The sequence below is a fragment of the Cavia porcellus genome, unplaced genomic scaffold, assembly GCF_034190915.1.
Source record: "Cavia porcellus strain 051 isolate PalLab524CR breed Dunkin Hartley unplaced genomic scaffold, mCavPor4.1 scaffold_9, whole genome shotgun sequence".
NCBI classification, from domain to species: Eukaryota; Metazoa; Chordata; class Mammalia; order Rodentia; family Caviidae; genus Cavia; species Cavia porcellus.
The window spans coordinates 65,227,240-65,246,099 of record NW_026947492.1 but is presented as its reverse complement, the minus strand read 5'-3'; the positions used below and the strand labels follow the sequence as shown (position 1 = coordinate 65,246,099).

Sequence of the window (18,860 nt, the reverse complement as noted above, 5' to 3'; positions counted from 1 at the left end):
TATTATTAGTGACAAAATTGAATGAGTATGATTTATCCACAAATTTGCCCTGAAGAGTAAATGCAGTTCTACTCTTTGCTTCCAAGATTCATGACATACAATAGATACCTGATTAGATTAAATGGATTATTTTTAAATTGTGGTGATCATTATTGTCTGATGGTCCTTGTCTTTATAATAATAAAAGTGTAAGCCAGGCAGAGTAGAAGTGAGGTTGGATACAATCAGAAAAGTTCTATATGTACAAGCACACAGATATCACAGGGAAACCAACTAATCTGACAATTAATGGGCTTTAATAATTATGTAAAGCTTTTAAATATGAATTCTTTCATTAAGAAAAAATGGTACGATCATGTGATATCTATGTATGGGCACATTTATTCAGAATCACCAAAACAAATCTAAGATGTAGATTAATGAATGACTAAATACATTCTGTGTATGACAAAATGGAACCATAACAAGCAGGGAAGAGGATGAGTTATGCATGTAAGCGGCAACAAGAACGAACGTCCAAAATGAAATGGAAGAGAAAGATCCAAGTAGAAAACGTTATGTTAGCTATTATATCACTATCTGAGCATTTTAAAGGCAAACCTCAACAACACAAATTAGATTATTGGCTGACAAACACTTGAGGTAATGTAAGACGAAAAACCATAAAACAGATGTAAGGCCCTTTGGAGGGTGACAGAAAACTGTTATATCTTGACTTTGGTATTTATGTGATTATAAATCATTCCAAAACTTTCAAAAATGTGTACAAAGATAAATTACTGTTTACAAATACAGATTGATAAGCCACCCTAAAATAATGAATAAGTTAGTCATCTATTGTACAAATAATATTATAGGATAATAAACGCACAAGAAGTTTTTACATGTATACATTTTATTATTATCCATGATTTACTTTGGTAAATTTTGAATTACAATATAAATATTGCAATGAGCACAGCATCACTTAAACACTTTCTATAAATGAAATATATAAGAAGCAGGAAAGAAAGAGCTATCATGAGTTTAAAAACAAATGAAACAGACAAAAAAAGTTCCAGAACCATAATGTATTACCTAATATAGTTTTTCATACCACTTAACCAATGTGTATCAAAATCTGTAATGATATATTGCAATAAAATATATTAGAATTGGAGATTAAATTAGAAACATTTACGAAGCTTAGTCACAGTAAAGATGCATAAATTTATGTCCATTTCATTATGATCTGAGGTTTGAATGAGCTTAGCCAATTACCTGGGCTCAAGTCACTACTTTTAATGACTCAGATGATCTTCCGATGGCACTTGCTACAGGCATTTCTTAAATACAGACACAAATGACAAAAGGTTACTCAGTCCAACGCTTGTTCTTACAAACAAACTCGATGAAAATCTCATTCACCATTCACAGGGTAGTTCTGGGGAAACTCTTGCTTTGGTAGAGTACCTGTAAGGAGGATTTCATTTTGGACAGTTGTTTAACTACTTGTGATTTAAAGAGTCCAATTTTTTTTACACTGCTTATCCGCTATATATTCACCTTGTGGAAATAACAGCATAGTTAGGATCATGCATAAAACACAGGATTATGCTATAAAAGTTGAAAATAGACTAAAAACTGAGGATCATTTAGGAAATATTTGAAGGGTTTTGCCACCAAAATTGAATGTGGAATGGGAAGATTAAAAAAAAAAAAAAAAAAAAGAAAAAAAAAAAAAAACCCTCACAGCAAGATGTGAATATTACTAAAGAAACAGCATCATATGTTAATTTGAATTGCAGCATATTCTCTATATGTCTTACAGTACATAAAACTGATTTTAGTAGTATAGAAGAAAATTTCACTGACACAGTATTTGTAAACATGACAGAAAATTTCATATAACATAAAAAACCCAAAATCACTACTGAATAAACACATTATTATCTTATTACGCTTACCATGGTGACTCCCCTTGGTACTTTCTAAATATATTCACATCAAATCACAAAACCTAAGTTCCTTTCAGGTACAACCAGCTCTGAATTCTCCTTCGTATCTGTTGGGTCTTGATGCCATAAATGATGGGGTTCATCAAGGGAGGGAGGAGGATGTAGATGTTGCCCATGAGGACATGAACGAGTGGGGAGAGGTGTTTTCCAAAGCGATGCACCACGGTCAGACCGATAATGGGGACATAGAAAACCAAGACAGCACAGATGTGAGACACACAAGTCTGCAAGGATTTGATTCTCTCCTCCCGGGATGCAATGCCTAAAACTGTGTGCAAGATCATGACATAGGAGACGAGGATAAGCACTGCATCCAACAGCAGAGTGCCAATCACCAGAGCCAAAGCGTAGATGCTATTAAAGCGGATGTCTGAGCAGGCCATTCGGAGTAAGTCTTGGTGTAGGCAGAACGAGTGTGACAGGATATGAGGACGGCAGTAGTTTAAAAACTTCAGGCGGATAATGGCTGGAGCAATGAGTAAAGAACTCCTACCTAAGACTGCTATGCCAATCCTCATGATTTTTTCATCAGTTAGAATGGAGGAGTACCTCAGGGGGTTGCAAATGGCAATGTAGCGGTCAAAGCACATAGCTAGGAGGACTGAGGACTCCATCAAGGACAGAGCGTGGATGAAGTAGGACTGAGCAATGCAGGAATCCAGACTGACCTGTTGAATGAACCTCCACAGGATGCCCAGCACTGTATGGACGGTGGACAGCCCCATGGACAAATCTGTGAGGGCCAGCATAGCCAGGAAGTAGAACATGGGCTGGTGGAGGCTCGGCTCAGTTCGAATCACATGGAGCACCATGCAGTTTCCCAGGAGCACCATGGCGTAGACGAGGGAGAAAGGGATGGAGACCCACTGATAGTAACCTTCTAGGCCCACAAAACCAGTTAGGATAAATTCAGAATTATTTAAATTTGATATAGACATAGCAGATCTTGATAAACATCTGGAATTTTTATTCAGAGATGATGCTTACTACACAAGTTTTCAGTTTCCTGTTTTTCATTGCTTATTTGCATTGGAGAAGAAAACGCAGTACAACTTCCATTACCATAAAATAAAGTTCAATAAAGCAAAAAGAAATGTATAAAAGAAAGCGAAGTGTTCTTGGCTCATTGTGGCAGCTGTCTGCTGTCTAAATACCACTCTTGCAGAGCTAGTGATGAGGATGCTCGAGAATTTGAGAATTTGATGCAGAAGGCTTAGTGCTTATTAGCACATGAGGTTTACACTGAGAGGGTGAGACTTCTGGGAGTCTCTGACCAACCATTCAGCAAGATGATGCAAGACCAGAGACCAGCAATGTGGGGTGTCAGCCTCAGGAGACTTTGATATACGGAGGTGGCTTTGTCTTCAGTACCACAGCTACACTTTCACTTCTTTCAACACAGTACTAAATCTCAAACGAATGGCCGAAAGGGCTGAAATTTGCAGGAAATAAAATTTTCCAAAACAAGCTGTGCATATTGGAATGTTTTTTTTTTTTTTTAACCAAATTCTACGTTTGCTTGTTTCTCTATTCATTCTTTATCTAGGTTGTGCTTCATTTTTCTTCACTAATTTTCATCACACATGAGCTTTATGTCATTTCTGAATCTAAGAGATTTGTCATATCTTCCACTAAGACAAAATATGAATGATGTTAATTTTGAACTAAGGAGACCTAAACAGTTTTTTTGTTGCAATGTCTGTGTTATCATTGGCATGACTACTTCCAGAAGGAATAAACTTGCTTAGTTAATTTTAGCTCCACCTTACAATAAACTGAGAGTCATAAAGATAGCCTCTTACAGCTTCATTTGCTGTAGCTACCACAGAATTATTTCAGAACCTCTACCACGATAAATACATGGTGCAACCAGATGTGGTTTTTTAAATTTTTGGTCAAAAGTTTGTGAAATAGTGTTTGTAAAAAACATTTCTAGGATTTCAGAATATAAATGAGTCTCACATGCAGCTTAAATAATTTAGACAACTGAGCAATTGTGGTCTTTCTAACAAGGAGTAATTTGTATTTCTGGAAGAATATCATAGGTACAAATATAAAGATAGTATTTATATTATATGAAAACTTAGGCATTATCCTCAGAACACATTTCAAAAAGAGAGGAGCCTTAGTGGAGGGAGTTACTAAATCTAATAAAATTTTAAGAAACCCTACATTACTCTTATAGTATATTTCATTTTGAATCTTTTGATGCTATTTCCTACTTTAGCTCTTGTTTATATATTATATAGTTTGTACTACATGTGGTCTAAATTAATACTTTTCAGTCATTTAACTGTATGCTGTTCTATTTTCTCCACTTTGCTATTGCCCTTAGATAATCAGATGAAAATTATTCTATCTTCTTTAATTCTCTGAAAGAACTTACCTAGAATTTTTATAATTTTTAAGCTAATTTTATCAGGATGATGTGATGCAGTGCCCATGGTTTTCATTGTTGGAATGTTTGAACTTAATATTTAATGCCTGTAATAAATTCTGTGGTACTTAAATTATCTATTTCTTTTTCAGTACCAAAGCAGCTTTGTAGGTTTCTTTAAAATTCTTTAATTAATTAACAAATACCTCTCTGTATTATTGCATTATTATCCTCTAATGTCAGCCCAATCACTAGTGAGGTCATTTATCAATTTTGATGATGATTTGTATATGTCATTTTTAGCTTGATTTAATAGTGGAAATATCTTAAAAATATTTTCAAAAATCTACTTGTTTTAGTCTTCTCAGCAATTTCTAACATTTGTGTCCATTCTGAACTGTTCTCAATGTACTGTTTTATATTCCTTCATTTATGGTCATATTACTGTTTGATTTTAATGCCTACTAATAATTTGCATGGATTCTAGGTGATTAATTTCTTTGTTATCTGTTGGTTAGCTTTGTATTCATATATACAGTCAAAAGATTTGTTCCTGAAAAACTAGAATTGCTAATTTGGTCAAGGAGTACTTCTGTGAATACTTGAAAATGTACTTTGAGTCAAAAGATTTCCCATCAGAGGTACGATACTGAGCTGGGTCGACACCCTAGTGCATTAATCAGGGTTACACATAGGAAGCTGCTGAGACATTTCTCATGATCATGCACTTTTATTGCATGCTTTTGTCTGTTGCCAAGCTGTGCCCTTTCTCTAATTTTTGCTGTTCTGTTCTTTCCCCTGTATTCAGCTTCTTCTCATCATCCAGACAGTCTACTGTACTCCTTTTCAGTTCCTTTTACTTGTTTCATGGCCTTGTAACATTCACATCAGTGAACCAGGAAAATCTCAGTTTATCACTACCTACGGCTCAGAGGCCTCTCTTGTGTGTTCATTTCATCTATGTCTTTATCGTTTTCTTGTCTTTTCATCTATTTCTAAGAGAAGTGTTCAAATTTCAAGTTAAATTTGGAGATTTTAAATTTTCATTTTTGTTTTTTCTTGCTTCATTTATTTTGAGGCTCTATCTTCAAAGCCATGAAAAGTGTCACATTGCTGTGTCTCTGTGAGATTTAACAACGTCATAGCAGTGATTACATGATCATCTTCAATGCCCATACATGCATGATAATGAAATGTAGTGTATGCACAACAAATTATTATACATCTATAAATAAGACCAAAAGCGTATCATTTGAAGATAATAGGTGCAACTAATGATTATTATATGAAGTGAAATAAACAAGACTTTGAAAGATACGCAGCACATTTCTCTCATATGAACAATGTAAAAAGAACTTTAAAAGTTGACATGAAAGTTGATCATCAATTCTTTGCTCATTGTGAGTAGTGCCACGGTAAGCCTGGATATGTATTTCTCTTCATTTTATAAGGACATTCATTATGCCACACACATACTCAGGAGTGACACAACTAGATTTTGCAGTGGATCTGTTTTGAGACTATGAGGAACATTGACATTAATTAATATGGATGTACTAGTTGATATTTTTACCAAAACTTTGTGTTTCTTTGTTGCACATCCTCACAAATATTTTTGTGGTTTGTTTTCATGACTCTGGCCATTCTGAGTAGGGTGAGATGAATTTCAGAGTAGTTTTGTTTTGTCTTTCCCTAATGATAAATATATCAAGCACTGTAAAACATATTTTATGTGGGTCTGGGGTTTAGCTCAGCAGTGTAAATCCCTGCCTGGCAAGTGCAATGTCCTCAGTTTGATCCCTGTTAACAAGAAGAACAACAACAAAAAATATTTTTCCTCTTTACAAAGATACATTCTGCTCTCATGATAAAGTATCCAAAGGAATATTTGTTCTGTTGTGAAACTTTTTGAGATCTTTGCATAGTCTGGATAGTGGTTTTATGTCAGAACAGCTGAGTAAGATTTCCTCCCATTCTGAAGACTGCTTATTCCCTGTATTGATTCTTTCTTTTGCTGTGAAACTTTTTATTTTATCTAGGGCATTTCTCATTCTTGTCTATTATTTTCTGTACATTGGAATCCTATCCAGAAAATCATAGTCTACAGCAGTATTTTGAGTGTTTCCTGCATGTTTTCTTCTAATGATCTCAATATTTGAGAACATATGTATATTTAAGCCCATGTTGTGTTTTAAATTTGCATATACACAGTGTGTAATACGGAGATTTAGTTTTTATCTTCCATATATGGATGACCAGTTTTGCCAGCACTCAGTGTCAAAGAAACTCTTTTACAAACATTTTTGGCTCCTTTTTAAGAATCAGATGGTTGTAGAAGTTCAGATTTATTCTTGGATCTTCTTTTCTTTTGGTCTACATGTCTGTTTTTTATGTCAACAAAATGTTTGTGCTGATTGAGACTGTGTAGTGTATTTTTATTATCAGGTATTACAATGTTTCCTGCATAATTCTTTTCACTCGGAATTCCTTTGAGAATTTGGGGTCTTTTTGCTTCCATATAGGTTTTAGGATTTTTTCTTGTACTGTGATGAATGTCATTGGTAGTTGATGGGAATTACATAGAATCTTCAGATCTGTTTTGGTTATGCAATCATTTTAAAATCGTTACTTTCCTAGTCAATGAACATGGATGATTTTTATATTATTTTATTGTCACTTTCCCGTTACTATGTGTTTCATTTTTTTTTTTTTTTGTATAGAACTTTTATCTGCTTTGGTAGGTTGTGCGATTTTTGTTTTTTTGAGGCTATTATGAATAGTATGTTTTCATGAATTCTTATTTTGTTAATTATTTGTGAACAGGAATGCTTGTTTTAATACTATTCATTTTGTAACCTGCTACTGTACCAAATTTATTAATGTAAGAAAATTTTAGAAGATTCATACTGTTTTCTAGATATAGACTCACATTTTTCCTGCAAGACAGAAAGGATTTAACTTCATCTTTATCTATTTGGATATCTTTTCTATCTTTGATCTCCCCAAGTTTTCTAGAAAAATTGATGTGATAACTCTTTCTTGATTTTAGAGATAGACTTTCTGTTTTTCTTCACTCACTATTGTATGGGCTTTGGGTTTGTCAAACCAACATTTATTATTTAGGGTAAAATCCTTCAATGTGTAGATTATGGAGGGTTTTTTCCATAGTGACATTTAATTTTACTGAAGGCTTTATCTCCATGTGTTAAAAGAATTCATGCAATTTTTTCCTCTTGATTTTCTGTGTTGAAATGTATCACATCTCTGATACAATAACCACTTGTTACCTCTCTATGCAGTTTGGTTAATATGATGATGTCTGATTTAAAGTTATTTTGTTTAGATTGTTGCATCTATTTTCATTGGGGATACAGCACATATGTTACCACTTCTTTCACGTATCTAAATATATTTTAACTATTTGTCGTTTTATTCCTCTCATAAATAAGATACTTTGTGACATTTTTTAAGTACAGAATTACCAGAGAATGTTATCATAATTGTTTAGAAGTATTTATTATCAGTTTACCATCATGTTTCAGCAATGAAAACATATATATGACTCCAAAATTTTTAGTCTTCACTGTATTTTTTAATTTATATCTGAGTGTTCTTCAACATATCTAAGTGTCTCAATTAAAGGACTCATTCAAACACACCTACCATGATCTGTAGATGAAGCTACTATCCTCTTGTGAATTCCTTGAAAATGATACATTTGGGAAAGAGAATTTCTCTAATCACTTGTATATCTCTTATTTTATCTTAATGTTCTGTCTCTTTCACACATTTGGCTAAAACATTCAATTATTTCATATATTTGACCTTCTTCACCTACTTCATTGTGCAAAATATGTAAACTCTAAGTATCAAAACAGTGCTTAATTTGGTCATCATAGCAACCCATATTGATAGATATTTCATTTACAGAATCATTGAAGCTGTTAAATAAATGAATATATTATTGGTTCATATATAACCTCACTGAAGATATATTGTACAATACTAAGTTGTTTAGATTTCACTCTAAATTTTATGGTATAAAAAGTTTAAAATCTTGGAGAATTTGAATTTTTAAAAAATTAAGCAATATTGATCTGCAAGCATGGAAGATATATTTAGCATGAGACTTTTGTATTTCTAAAATAAGTTTCTTGGGAGGTGTATTTCTAATATATAGCTCAAGACATAAAGACTTATGTTACCCATTACCGTATGTTGAAAATAGAAAAATTAATGAAACAAAAATGTTTGGTAAGATAGTTATATTTAAGTTAAAAAGCTGGAAATGAGGAAGATAACTTCTGCTTACCATTCTCTTTAAACTTTTAATTGGCACCTGTTACATTTGCTCTAAATATGGCCATGAGACTTGTTCTTGTTAAATATATTACCATAAAACATACAGAAATTTGAGTAGGAGATAGCTCTTGGAAAAGATCGGCCTAACTAGAAAACTTCACTAAGTATATCAGAAAATTCAATAAAATTATTCTTGGTGCTTTCAAGGTTCAAGACATGTAATAAACACTTCATTAATATAGACTATCACTTTAATCATTATAAAACTTAGTATTTAATAGTTTTTATTTACAATAAGAAAGACAATGTAGAAGGGCATATGGACAGAATCAGTCAGTATGTTATGTATGGAAATGTCAAAGAAAAACCTATTAAACTGTACAATTGTTGTACATTACTTTTACATAAATTTTTAAAACAGAAATAAATTCTGTCATTTTGGAAAAAATGTCATCATACTACTATCTATCTATGTTAGTAATATACTTACTCAGAGTTAGTAATAAAACAAAATTGTAAGAGGAAGGTTAATTGGATAATGATTAAACACTCCTTTGTATGCCTCAATGGAAACAGAAGAACAAAGGTAAAAAAAAAAAAAAAAAAAAAAAAAAACAGTTATCTATGGATTCAAGCAACAAATACAATAAAAGTCCAAAGCACTATTGTAGCTGAATAACACATAAAGGATTACATGACTCATTATTTTGTTCTCACTTTCTTTTATAGGCAAACTTATATGGCAGATTAGATTACAGTGGCTGCCAAAATCTTCAGGCAGTGGATGCAGGTGGCTCAAAATATACAAGATGGTGCTCTTGACAGTGATGGATGTATCCTGTATCCTATATGTTGATTTTGATGCTGATTTTATGACTGTTAGTATTTGCAAAGCTTGCTGCACTGTGTCTATAGATCTAACGTGGGTGAATTACTGTTGATAATTGTACTTTGATAAATCAGACGAAAATATTCAATAAATTAGATATCATCAGAATAATAATTTTTTAATGTAACAATACAAGAAGAATCTAAATGTGTATACTTAATTAACATGCATGACATAATTGTCAAGTTCTATGCCTTTATCATACAAATGTTTTATGATGGTCACATAATACTTTAAAAACTTTATATAACAAAGAACTACAGCTGGTTGCGATGGCACACACCTGTAACCCCAGCCCTAGAAAGGCTAGGCCAGCAGGACTGCCTGGAGTTCAAAGCAAGGCTGCCTTACATAATGAGTTTGAGTCTAGGCTGAACTATGGCAAGATTCCCGGCTCAAATTTTTAATTAATTAATTAAAAAAGAAGTCCATGGGAAAAGTAGGCAAGAAAGAACTGTATGAAATTCAAAAGAAGTTGAAACATGTAATATACCCAAATCCGTTATGTATTACCTTCTAAAGTTTTACATATCATTTAACCAACACAGAAAAGTCCATTTTTACAATATAAAATAAAATCTATTTCAGAGACTTGATAGACTTACTCATAGAAACAATGTATTTATTTTATATTCTTTTATCTGTGACACATGGATTGAAAGTAAATACTTTCAGATTATCCCAATAATGGATAAAGAAAATAGAGTAAAACAAAACAGAGCAAAGAAGATCAGAAGAAATAGAACACTAAAATACGGTTGCCACAGATTCTGGCAAGTTGTAATTGTATTTTCATTTGCTTATAGGTATTGTTTAATTTCTTCTTTAATTTCCTCTGTGACCCACTGATTGCTCAAGAGTGTATTATTCAATTTCCATGTGCTTGTGGGGTTTTTACAGTTTCTTTTATCATTAATTTCTACTTTCATGGTGCTATGATCAGATAACATGCATGGGATAATTTCAATCCTTTTGCATTTATTTAAGTGTGATCTGTGGGCTAGTATATGGTCTATTTTAGATAAAATCCCATGTACTGCTGGGAAGAATGTATATTCTGATATTGTTGGATGGAACATTCTGTACATGTTTATCAAGTCTATTTATTTACAGGTGTGATTCAGTTTTGTTATTTCTTTGCTGATTTTCTTTCTGGTTGCTCTGTCCCTTGGTGTCAATGTTGTGTTAAGTTCTCCTGTTATAATTGTGTTATCACTTATTTGATTTTTCATTTCTGCTAATACTTGCTTTATATAACTTGGTGTTCTAGACTTTGGGTCATATATATTTAACATTGTTATCTGTTCCTCTTGAAGTTTTCCCCTAACTAGTAGGCAGTGCCCTTCTTTATTTCTTAGGATCATTCTTGGTTTGAAATTCACATCCTCTGCAAACAGAATAGCTACCGTTGCTTTTTTTGAGGGTTCCTGTTGCATAAAGAATTGTTTTACATTTTTTGACTTTCAATCTGTGGGTATCTTTTTGGATTAGGTTTCTTGTAGACAGCACATAGTTGAATATTGTTTATTCATTCATTCTGCCAGTCTATTTCTTTTAATTGGTGAATTGAGACCATTTACATTATTGATTATAACTGCCATATATTGGTTTATTATTGACATGTTATCTATCTGCTGTTGCTTCTTTATCTTTTATTCTGTTTAATTTTCTGCTTTGATCAGTGGCTTTTTTCTATGTGCATCTAAATTGTCTTTCAGTATTCTTTGCAGGGTTGGTTTGATGATCATGAAGTTCTTCAGTTGTTCTTTGTCATGGAAATATCTTTTTTCTCTATCCATTCTGAAGGACAGTTTTGCAGGGTCCATCAGTCTAGCTGGAAATCATTTTCCTTTAGGATCTGAAATACTTCACTCCATGCTCTTCTTGACTTTATTGTTTGTGTTGAGAGCTCTGCTGTGATTCTGATAAGTTTTCTTTATAGGTGATCTGTCTTTTGTCTCTCACAGCTTTTAATAATCTATTCTTATGTTGGATTTCTGGAATGGTGATGATTATATGTCTGATTGAAATTTTATTTTGGTTATGGCTATTTGGAGTTCTATGTGCTTCACTGATCCTGATGTCAGTTTCCATTCTCATGGTTGAGAAATTTTCAGCTATTACTTCTGTAAACAGAATCTTGATATCACTTGTGTTGTCCCCTTATTTTTCTTTTATCCCTATAAATCTTATGTTGTTTTTCTTTGCATCATCTTCCAGCTGTTGAATTGTTATTTCCTGATTCCTTGTTATTTTTAAAAGATCTTTCCTTTCCTGTTCACTAGCTTCAATCTTGTCTTCCAGGCCTGAAAATCCATCTTCACTTTTGTTGAGGCTGTTTTAAAAACTTTCAAAGGAATTTTTGTTTTCCTTTATATGTCTTTGAATCAGCTTCATGTATTCTTTTTGTTTCTTATATTGTGCATCCAGAGATTCTTTTTGTTTTGTTCCTCTAATTTTTTTATCTGTGTCTTCTTTAGATGTGTTCAGAATCTCTTTCATTACTTTTATCATTTCTTCTTTTATCTGGGAGATTATTTCTAATTTGAATTCTTTAAAGCTTCCTGTAGTTATTTCCTTATTTCAGTTGCTATTATTTCAGGTATTTCAGGTGTATGGCATATATTTTCTTCTATATACATGACTCCTAGGCTTTCTTGGGATGTGCTGGAGGTTTGAGATTGCATTTTGGTCTTTCATTTTGTCATTTTTCCTGTATTTCCATGTTTCAAGTGTTGTTCCAATGCTTTCCCTGGGTGAGTTGGAAATCAGCTACTATGCCTTTGGCTCCAGGTTGCTGAGCATGGTCCAGTCATGTTTACAGGACCTCCCTACCACATCCAGTGTTCCAGGAAGTTGGGCAAGCACCTAACCACTGTGGATGATGGGCCATAGCTCTCCATGGTAAGGACCAATGCACTGGAACTGAAGTCACGTGCCCTCAACTCCCCTGATTGAACAAGGTAGCTAGGCATAATCTATTCTGACCTCAAAATCTCCCAAGCCTAGTCTAGTGTGACTGGAAGTTGTGCAGGCCCTTGATCACTTGTAGCAATGATCTTAGACTCTCCTGGGGCTCGGAGAGTGTGCAGGAACTCATGTCCTCTAGCAGCCAAGTTCCCCAGGCTGAAAGAAGTTTACTGGGCATGGCTCAGGCAGGGCTGAAACCTGCAGACCTCAGTCTAGTGTGGATACAAGTTGGACGAATCCTTAACCACTGGAAGCAATGATCTTAAACTCTCCCCAGGCCCATGTCTGGTGTGCCGGAACTCAACTCATTGCTGGTAGGCCTATTCCCTGAAGAGGCAGAGTTTAAATTCTATTTATTTATATAATTTACACATATCTGTATGAATCTTACAGGATCTGACTTTATAAGACAGGTTGTAAACAATTACCAGCATTATATTGTTTATTACAAAGTATTTCCTTAATTTTTGTTTGAAAGACCCTTTCCAAAGACCCTTTTCAGTCTTTCTAGCAGTATCAGATATTATGCTGAACATTTCCCCAATTTCTGATGCAGTATATGTTTCCAATTTATTTTGTTTTTGCGAAACCTAAGCCAGGAAACAACTGTTTTACAAAGAAGCCTGGTTTCTGTTTATATAGAAACAAAGATATGAGAAATACCATTTACTGCCACTGTTAAATTGTTAGTGATGCAGCTCAGTGTAAAAACTTGGGTTCAAGTCTCAGCACCAAAACAAGAAGAAAAAAGTATTTTGCAACTTTCTAATTAATGGAACTATGTTATAGAAAATACTTTTTACAATTCATAATATTATTCTTTGAATTTTGTGACATTTTTCAGAAATTATGTATTTCACAATATTTCAATGTACATACCTACCTAATAACATAATTAAGTACTACTGGCTTGCCTTATAGTCTAAATTGTCATTGTTCTAATTTCATGGAATTTTGCTTAATCCTGATAAGAACATTAATCCTGGTGCTGCACCAGTTTTACTCTTAAGTAAATGATGTTATCTAAAAGTAAATTAACTATCAATAACCCTTCAACAACTCTAATAAATACATATACCTAGATCCCCCAAAGATGTATTCTACACTTATTCTGTAATCATCCTCAGTAGCCACAGGAATCTGATTATACTCATTTCATAAAGGAAGTGAAAATATCCACCAGATTGTGATATGTGGTCCACTGAATTGCACATCGGCCAAGATTGTAATTTGATAAATCTGTGCATGGCACCAGTACAACTTAATTTTCTATAACCTTAAAAATAATATATGATCTTAGATTTTTAGGAGCAATCATCTAGCTCTAAGTTCTCATGTCATTATTCTTAGACAAACAGTATAGTAGTAAAAGAGCCTACTAATATAAGGGCATGCCATTTATACCCACTGAAAGAGTATTCTGCCCTCATCCATGCCAGTGATTTCCTTGTTGGGATAAAGCCTCCACTGAAATATTGTATCTGAGGAAAGACTGACACCTATGCACAGCATTATTAACCATATTTCCTATAAATTTTTTTTCTGTCTCCCACGTTGTGTCTTGCAATCAAATTACACTCAAAATACCCTCTGCAACCAAGAGCTACATTCTCTAGTTGCAATGGCCTACCTGATTTTCTGTGTCTCTATAACTAAAAAACAAAATTCTTTTTTCCTCTCTTTCACAGCCTTCTTCTTTTTCATCTTTCTTTGTATTCTTTCCTGTTCTCTTCTTCCAGAAAAAAATTAAGCTATAAACTCATAAAATATAAGATATGTACTAAATTTATTACCGTATTACTATTTTCTTGCATTAGATTTCTAATGGAATGGCTTTCACACCTAAAGAAATAAGATACAGAAGTTAGGGTAGTGAAAAATTATTGATTCAGTAAATTCAACACTTAGCTCCCCATATATTTGTGACTACAATATTCCTGTGACCTCGGGAAATTTATTTTTTATAATTATTATAATGGGTTTCATAAAAATTTTTCCAAGTGAGACCATATTAAAGAATTTTTTTCACTGTTTTAGTTAGCCAAGATTTTCAAAAGGAACACATTGAATAACTTGTATTCAGTGCTGGACATGACACAATGATGAGTTTGGAAATCATTTCATGTCAGTGACAGATGTGTACTTCATGAATGCTTCCAGAGAAACATTCCCAAAGGAGCATCTAAAACAAGGATTAAAAAGTAAAAAGGAAAAAGAGGTAAAATACATTCACTATTTTGTTTCATTTATATTCTTTAGCCTCATTTCTTATTAGGAGGCACAAGTCCATTGATTGATGGCTGTCATGGACTACAGCATTCATACTGAAAAATATCACATGTCAATTCTTGTAAATGGAAAACTTTGGTATCTCTAATAATGTGGGCTTGTGTTCTTGTTTTGTTCTGAAAGAAGGTTGTATGGCTGAATGAGAAAAGGGCAGATCGTGATAAACATCACATTTTACCATGCTAACGCGGATCTGATAAGTCTTTATGCCTTAGATAAGTGGGTTGAGGAATGGAGGGACAAGCAAGTAGAAGCTAGAAAAGAGGATATGGATCCATGGGAAGATGTGAGAGCCAAACCTGTGTGTGAAGAAGGAGAAGAATGTCAGGAGGTATAACTGGAGGAAGACACAGATGTGAGTAATGCAGGTGTTAAAAGCCTTCAACCTCGCCTTCTTCTGGGGCAAATTAAAAACTGTGATAAATATCTGGATGTAGGACAATGTGATGTATGTAGGTCAAACCCTGCAACAGTGAAGGCCACAAACAAACCATAGATTTTGTTGACCCTGATATTTCCTATATAATTTCACAATGGCCATATGCTTGCATTAGGAGTGGGAGATGACTGTTGTATGATGAAATTGAAACCTACACTTTATCAGCACCAGGCATGGGGCCACAAGGATGGCAGCCCTCAAGGTTACAACAGCTCCTAATTGAGTGACCAGCTGGGTTGTGAGAATGGTGGCATGTCTCAGTGGATAGCAGATCGCCACATAATGGTCAAGGGCCATGGCAAGTAGAACGCCAGATTCTCACCCTGAAAGGTGTGGATGAGCCACATTTGAAACAGGCAGCAATCAAAATTGATGTCTGGAAAATGAAGCCAGAAGACTCCAAGCATCTTGTGCATAATACTGGTGGCAAGCACAATGTCTGTGGCACCTAGCATGGCTAGGAAAATGTACATGGGCTGATGGAGACTATGCTCTGAACTGACGATAGCCAGAAGCAAAGCATTTCCAACCACAGCGATAAGGTACATGGCACAGAAAGGGATTCCGATCCAGCACTGCACAGGATCTAGACCTGAAATTCCAATTAGCATCAAGACAGAAGGCATGAAAACTGTAATGTTGGAGCGCAACATGGTGTTCTTGGTCCTCCTGATGTCAACAGAAGATCCACACAGCTACTGTAGATCTTCTTTGTGTTTTTATCCAAAGCCACCATACTGAGTCTGTTTGATATTTCTGGAACACCTCAATCATATCAGCCATCACATTAATGCTATTGAAAGGGAAACACAGCTCCACAGAGACACGTCCCTGCTTTAGAGAAGGTGTCCATGAGTATTGTCTCACAGCAAGATGTTCTGTACATAAGAAAATGACTTCAATGAACCAAATTGCCTGTATCAAGACTCTGTTACTGCGTGTCTGTTAATTTATTTCTAGACCTGTGGATAAAAAATTAGACTCATTTACTTGTATTAGAAATTCAAAATATCATTAGATACTATTATGTCTCACTATATCCAGCATTTCACCTGTTCTTCTAATACTACTCTTATTCCAGTCATTTTTTAGTGAGGATCACTTGGTTTGGATCAGCAAATTTTCAGGTAAGACATATTACTGTACAGTGGACTCTAGAGAGTAGAGATGGAAATAGTTGAGACTCAATAACATAACATAAGCCAGGTATGATGGGGCTCATAGGTAACCCCAGAGCTCTGGTAGGCTGAGGAATTAGAATCTCAAGACTTTATCACACATTTTAAAACTTAGGAAAGGATGAGGCTGTGGTATCAATACATAGTACCACAATAAAGAAGGAATGAAAAGGTAAGAAAAAAAAAAGAAAGAATACAAAGAAAAAAGAGAAAGAAGAAACAAAAAGAAGAAACAAAGAAACAATATATGTATGTGTCTATATCATTTGTGCCTATATAGAATTTCAAATCATAGCAGCAAAACACATGTCATAGGGTGTTTAAAGAAATCCTTTCAAAATATTCTGAAAAAAAACCCACTTCAGGTATGATAATTCACATATTTGTCAAACTTTTCACTTTTCTTCTTTTGATTATTGTTACATGTTTTAGGTATACAATAAATGCATCTAGTGGTGGATTGATACACATACATAACACATCTATGAACTTCTGATATGTGTAAGCCAGTGTGCTTTGCCAGTTTGAATTTCTACTTTAATTACACTGTACTTCCAGTAGTTGACATCTTTACAATTAGTAGTCTTTTTAAAATGTCTAAAATTCTGTAATACAGTAAAGAATTCTAGAAATAAAAACCGCTAAGAAACAAAATAATGGACATGTGTAATATAACTGATGAGAGAACACATTCATGATGAAATGCAAATATAGGAAATTGAGTGGATGTATAATTCCTTCATTTTAGATGCTAATTGTTTGACTTTAACCTTCCCAGAGTTATGACTGTAGTGAGATGTGGACCTTAGAAATTCATTAGCTTGTAATGAAATATTTTTCTTTTGTTAGGTTAGCTATAAAAAATAATAAAAATAAAATGGTAAGAGATTAATTTAGAAGAATTAAATAATGAATCAAATGTACTAGTTAAGGAAATTGGATACCAGATTTTGGGATACCAGAATTTTTTGGAAGAGAACTTCACAATAACTTGGGAAAGCTTAATTACTTCCAAATTTCTCTGGTGACTGAATTTTCTCAGACCTTGCATTCGGGTGCCCGATATGAAAGTTGTTTAATGAAAAATGTCACCTGTTAAAAATTACAAATTTTAAACCAATAAATTGTTAAACTTCCTATTAAATTGTTAATGAGTTTGTCAAAAATAAGTTATTTTATTCAGTCCTATACTTTCTAATCAATATGTATTTCAAAGTCTCAGGATCAGCTAAATTATATTTCATATAAAAGTACACCAGTAATTCTATAAGCAGTTTGTCCTAGTGATCCCAAATCTTAAATAAAAGATTAGAATCAGCAACACTATTTGATAGGAAACCTCTATCATATGGCATGTGTTTATGGTAAACTCATCAGTTAATTAAGTACCATGGTTTACACAGATTGCTTTCAAATGCTTAGTGCTATGATATTACTATCCATGGACAACTGATGTTTTCTTTTTCTTCTTTTTTTTTTTTTTTGTATTTTTTTTAATCTTTTTATCGGTACTGGAGATCGAACTCACAACTGCCTGCTTGCAAGGCAGGTGCTTGTGCTGCTGAGCTAAATCCCCAGCCCCAACTGACTTTTTCTAATAGGGGAAATTTTTATCTCTTCCACAGATAATCAGAATTAGAGGAGCAATTCTTTACCAATCATCTCCTGACTTGTTTCAGAGTAACCAGTGACCTATGAGCACTACTGTACTGATACATGTGTACAAAGGTGGCAGATGAGGGGAGCATGTAATTATCTAGTTAACTGATTGTGTCACTGAAAAAGCTGGTAAAGAGAAATTATGGAGAGAAAACTTCGAAACATTTACATTTATCCGATAGATAGTGTCTGTGAGCGGGCTTTGTTCTTACCACATGTCTAAGAGTACCATCAGTTCTGTCATTTTCACTCATCACTCCCTCACTGATGCTCTCCTAGAGATTTCAGTCTCATTTCTTCACACTTTATGCTGAGTGTTCTCTGTAATGGCATTCAGGACCTGTCAATCAGAGAGTGTAAAATTTTGGGGACAGCTTCTCAGACTTTTCTGTCTCTGCAATTCACATGCTTTTATCCTCTCTCAGTCTGTCTGAGTCCCTGCTTTCATGTTCCCCTTCCAACAAAACTCATGACCAGGTCTGCAGCATTCTAGAACACTGGTGAACAGAGCTGCTGGCTGTCACCTCTAATGTTCCCTAATGAAAGACTGGAGAAGTTGAAAGGCTTATGATCCTGGGATAAGGGACCTTCTTCTCCCTAGAGAGACACAAATGAGTACCAAGGCAGCCCTCTTAGGTTCGCCTAATTAGGCATACCTAGTGTGCCTCTAATTCTCTTGGCAGTTGCAGAGGTCTCACTCCATTTTTTTTTCCTTTATCAAAAGCTGAATGCAGAGGGACAGTGCTGCATAAAGTTTATT

General features: G+C 34.1%; 1 protein-coding gene and 1 pseudogene across 1 annotated transcript; both read right to left on the bottom strand.

Moving 5' to 3' along the window:
• Nucleotides 1-1,999: 1,999 nt before the first annotated feature.
• Nucleotides 2,000-8,217, bottom strand: LOC100732084 (olfactory receptor 51V1-like). Its single transcript, XM_013147603.2, has 2 exons — nt 8,213-8,217; nt 2,000-2,954 (listed from the first exon to the last, which is right to left on the bottom strand). Exons 1-2 carry the CDS (start codon nt 8,215-8,217, stop codon nt 2,000-2,002), a joined length of 960 nt encoding a protein of 319 aa, XP_013003057.2.
• A 6,659-nt stretch (nt 8,218-14,876) lies between these two features.
• On the bottom strand, nt 14,877-15,916 carry LOC100713075 (olfactory receptor 52A1-like; annotated as a pseudogene).
• Nucleotides 15,917-18,860: the final 2,944 nt, after the last annotated feature.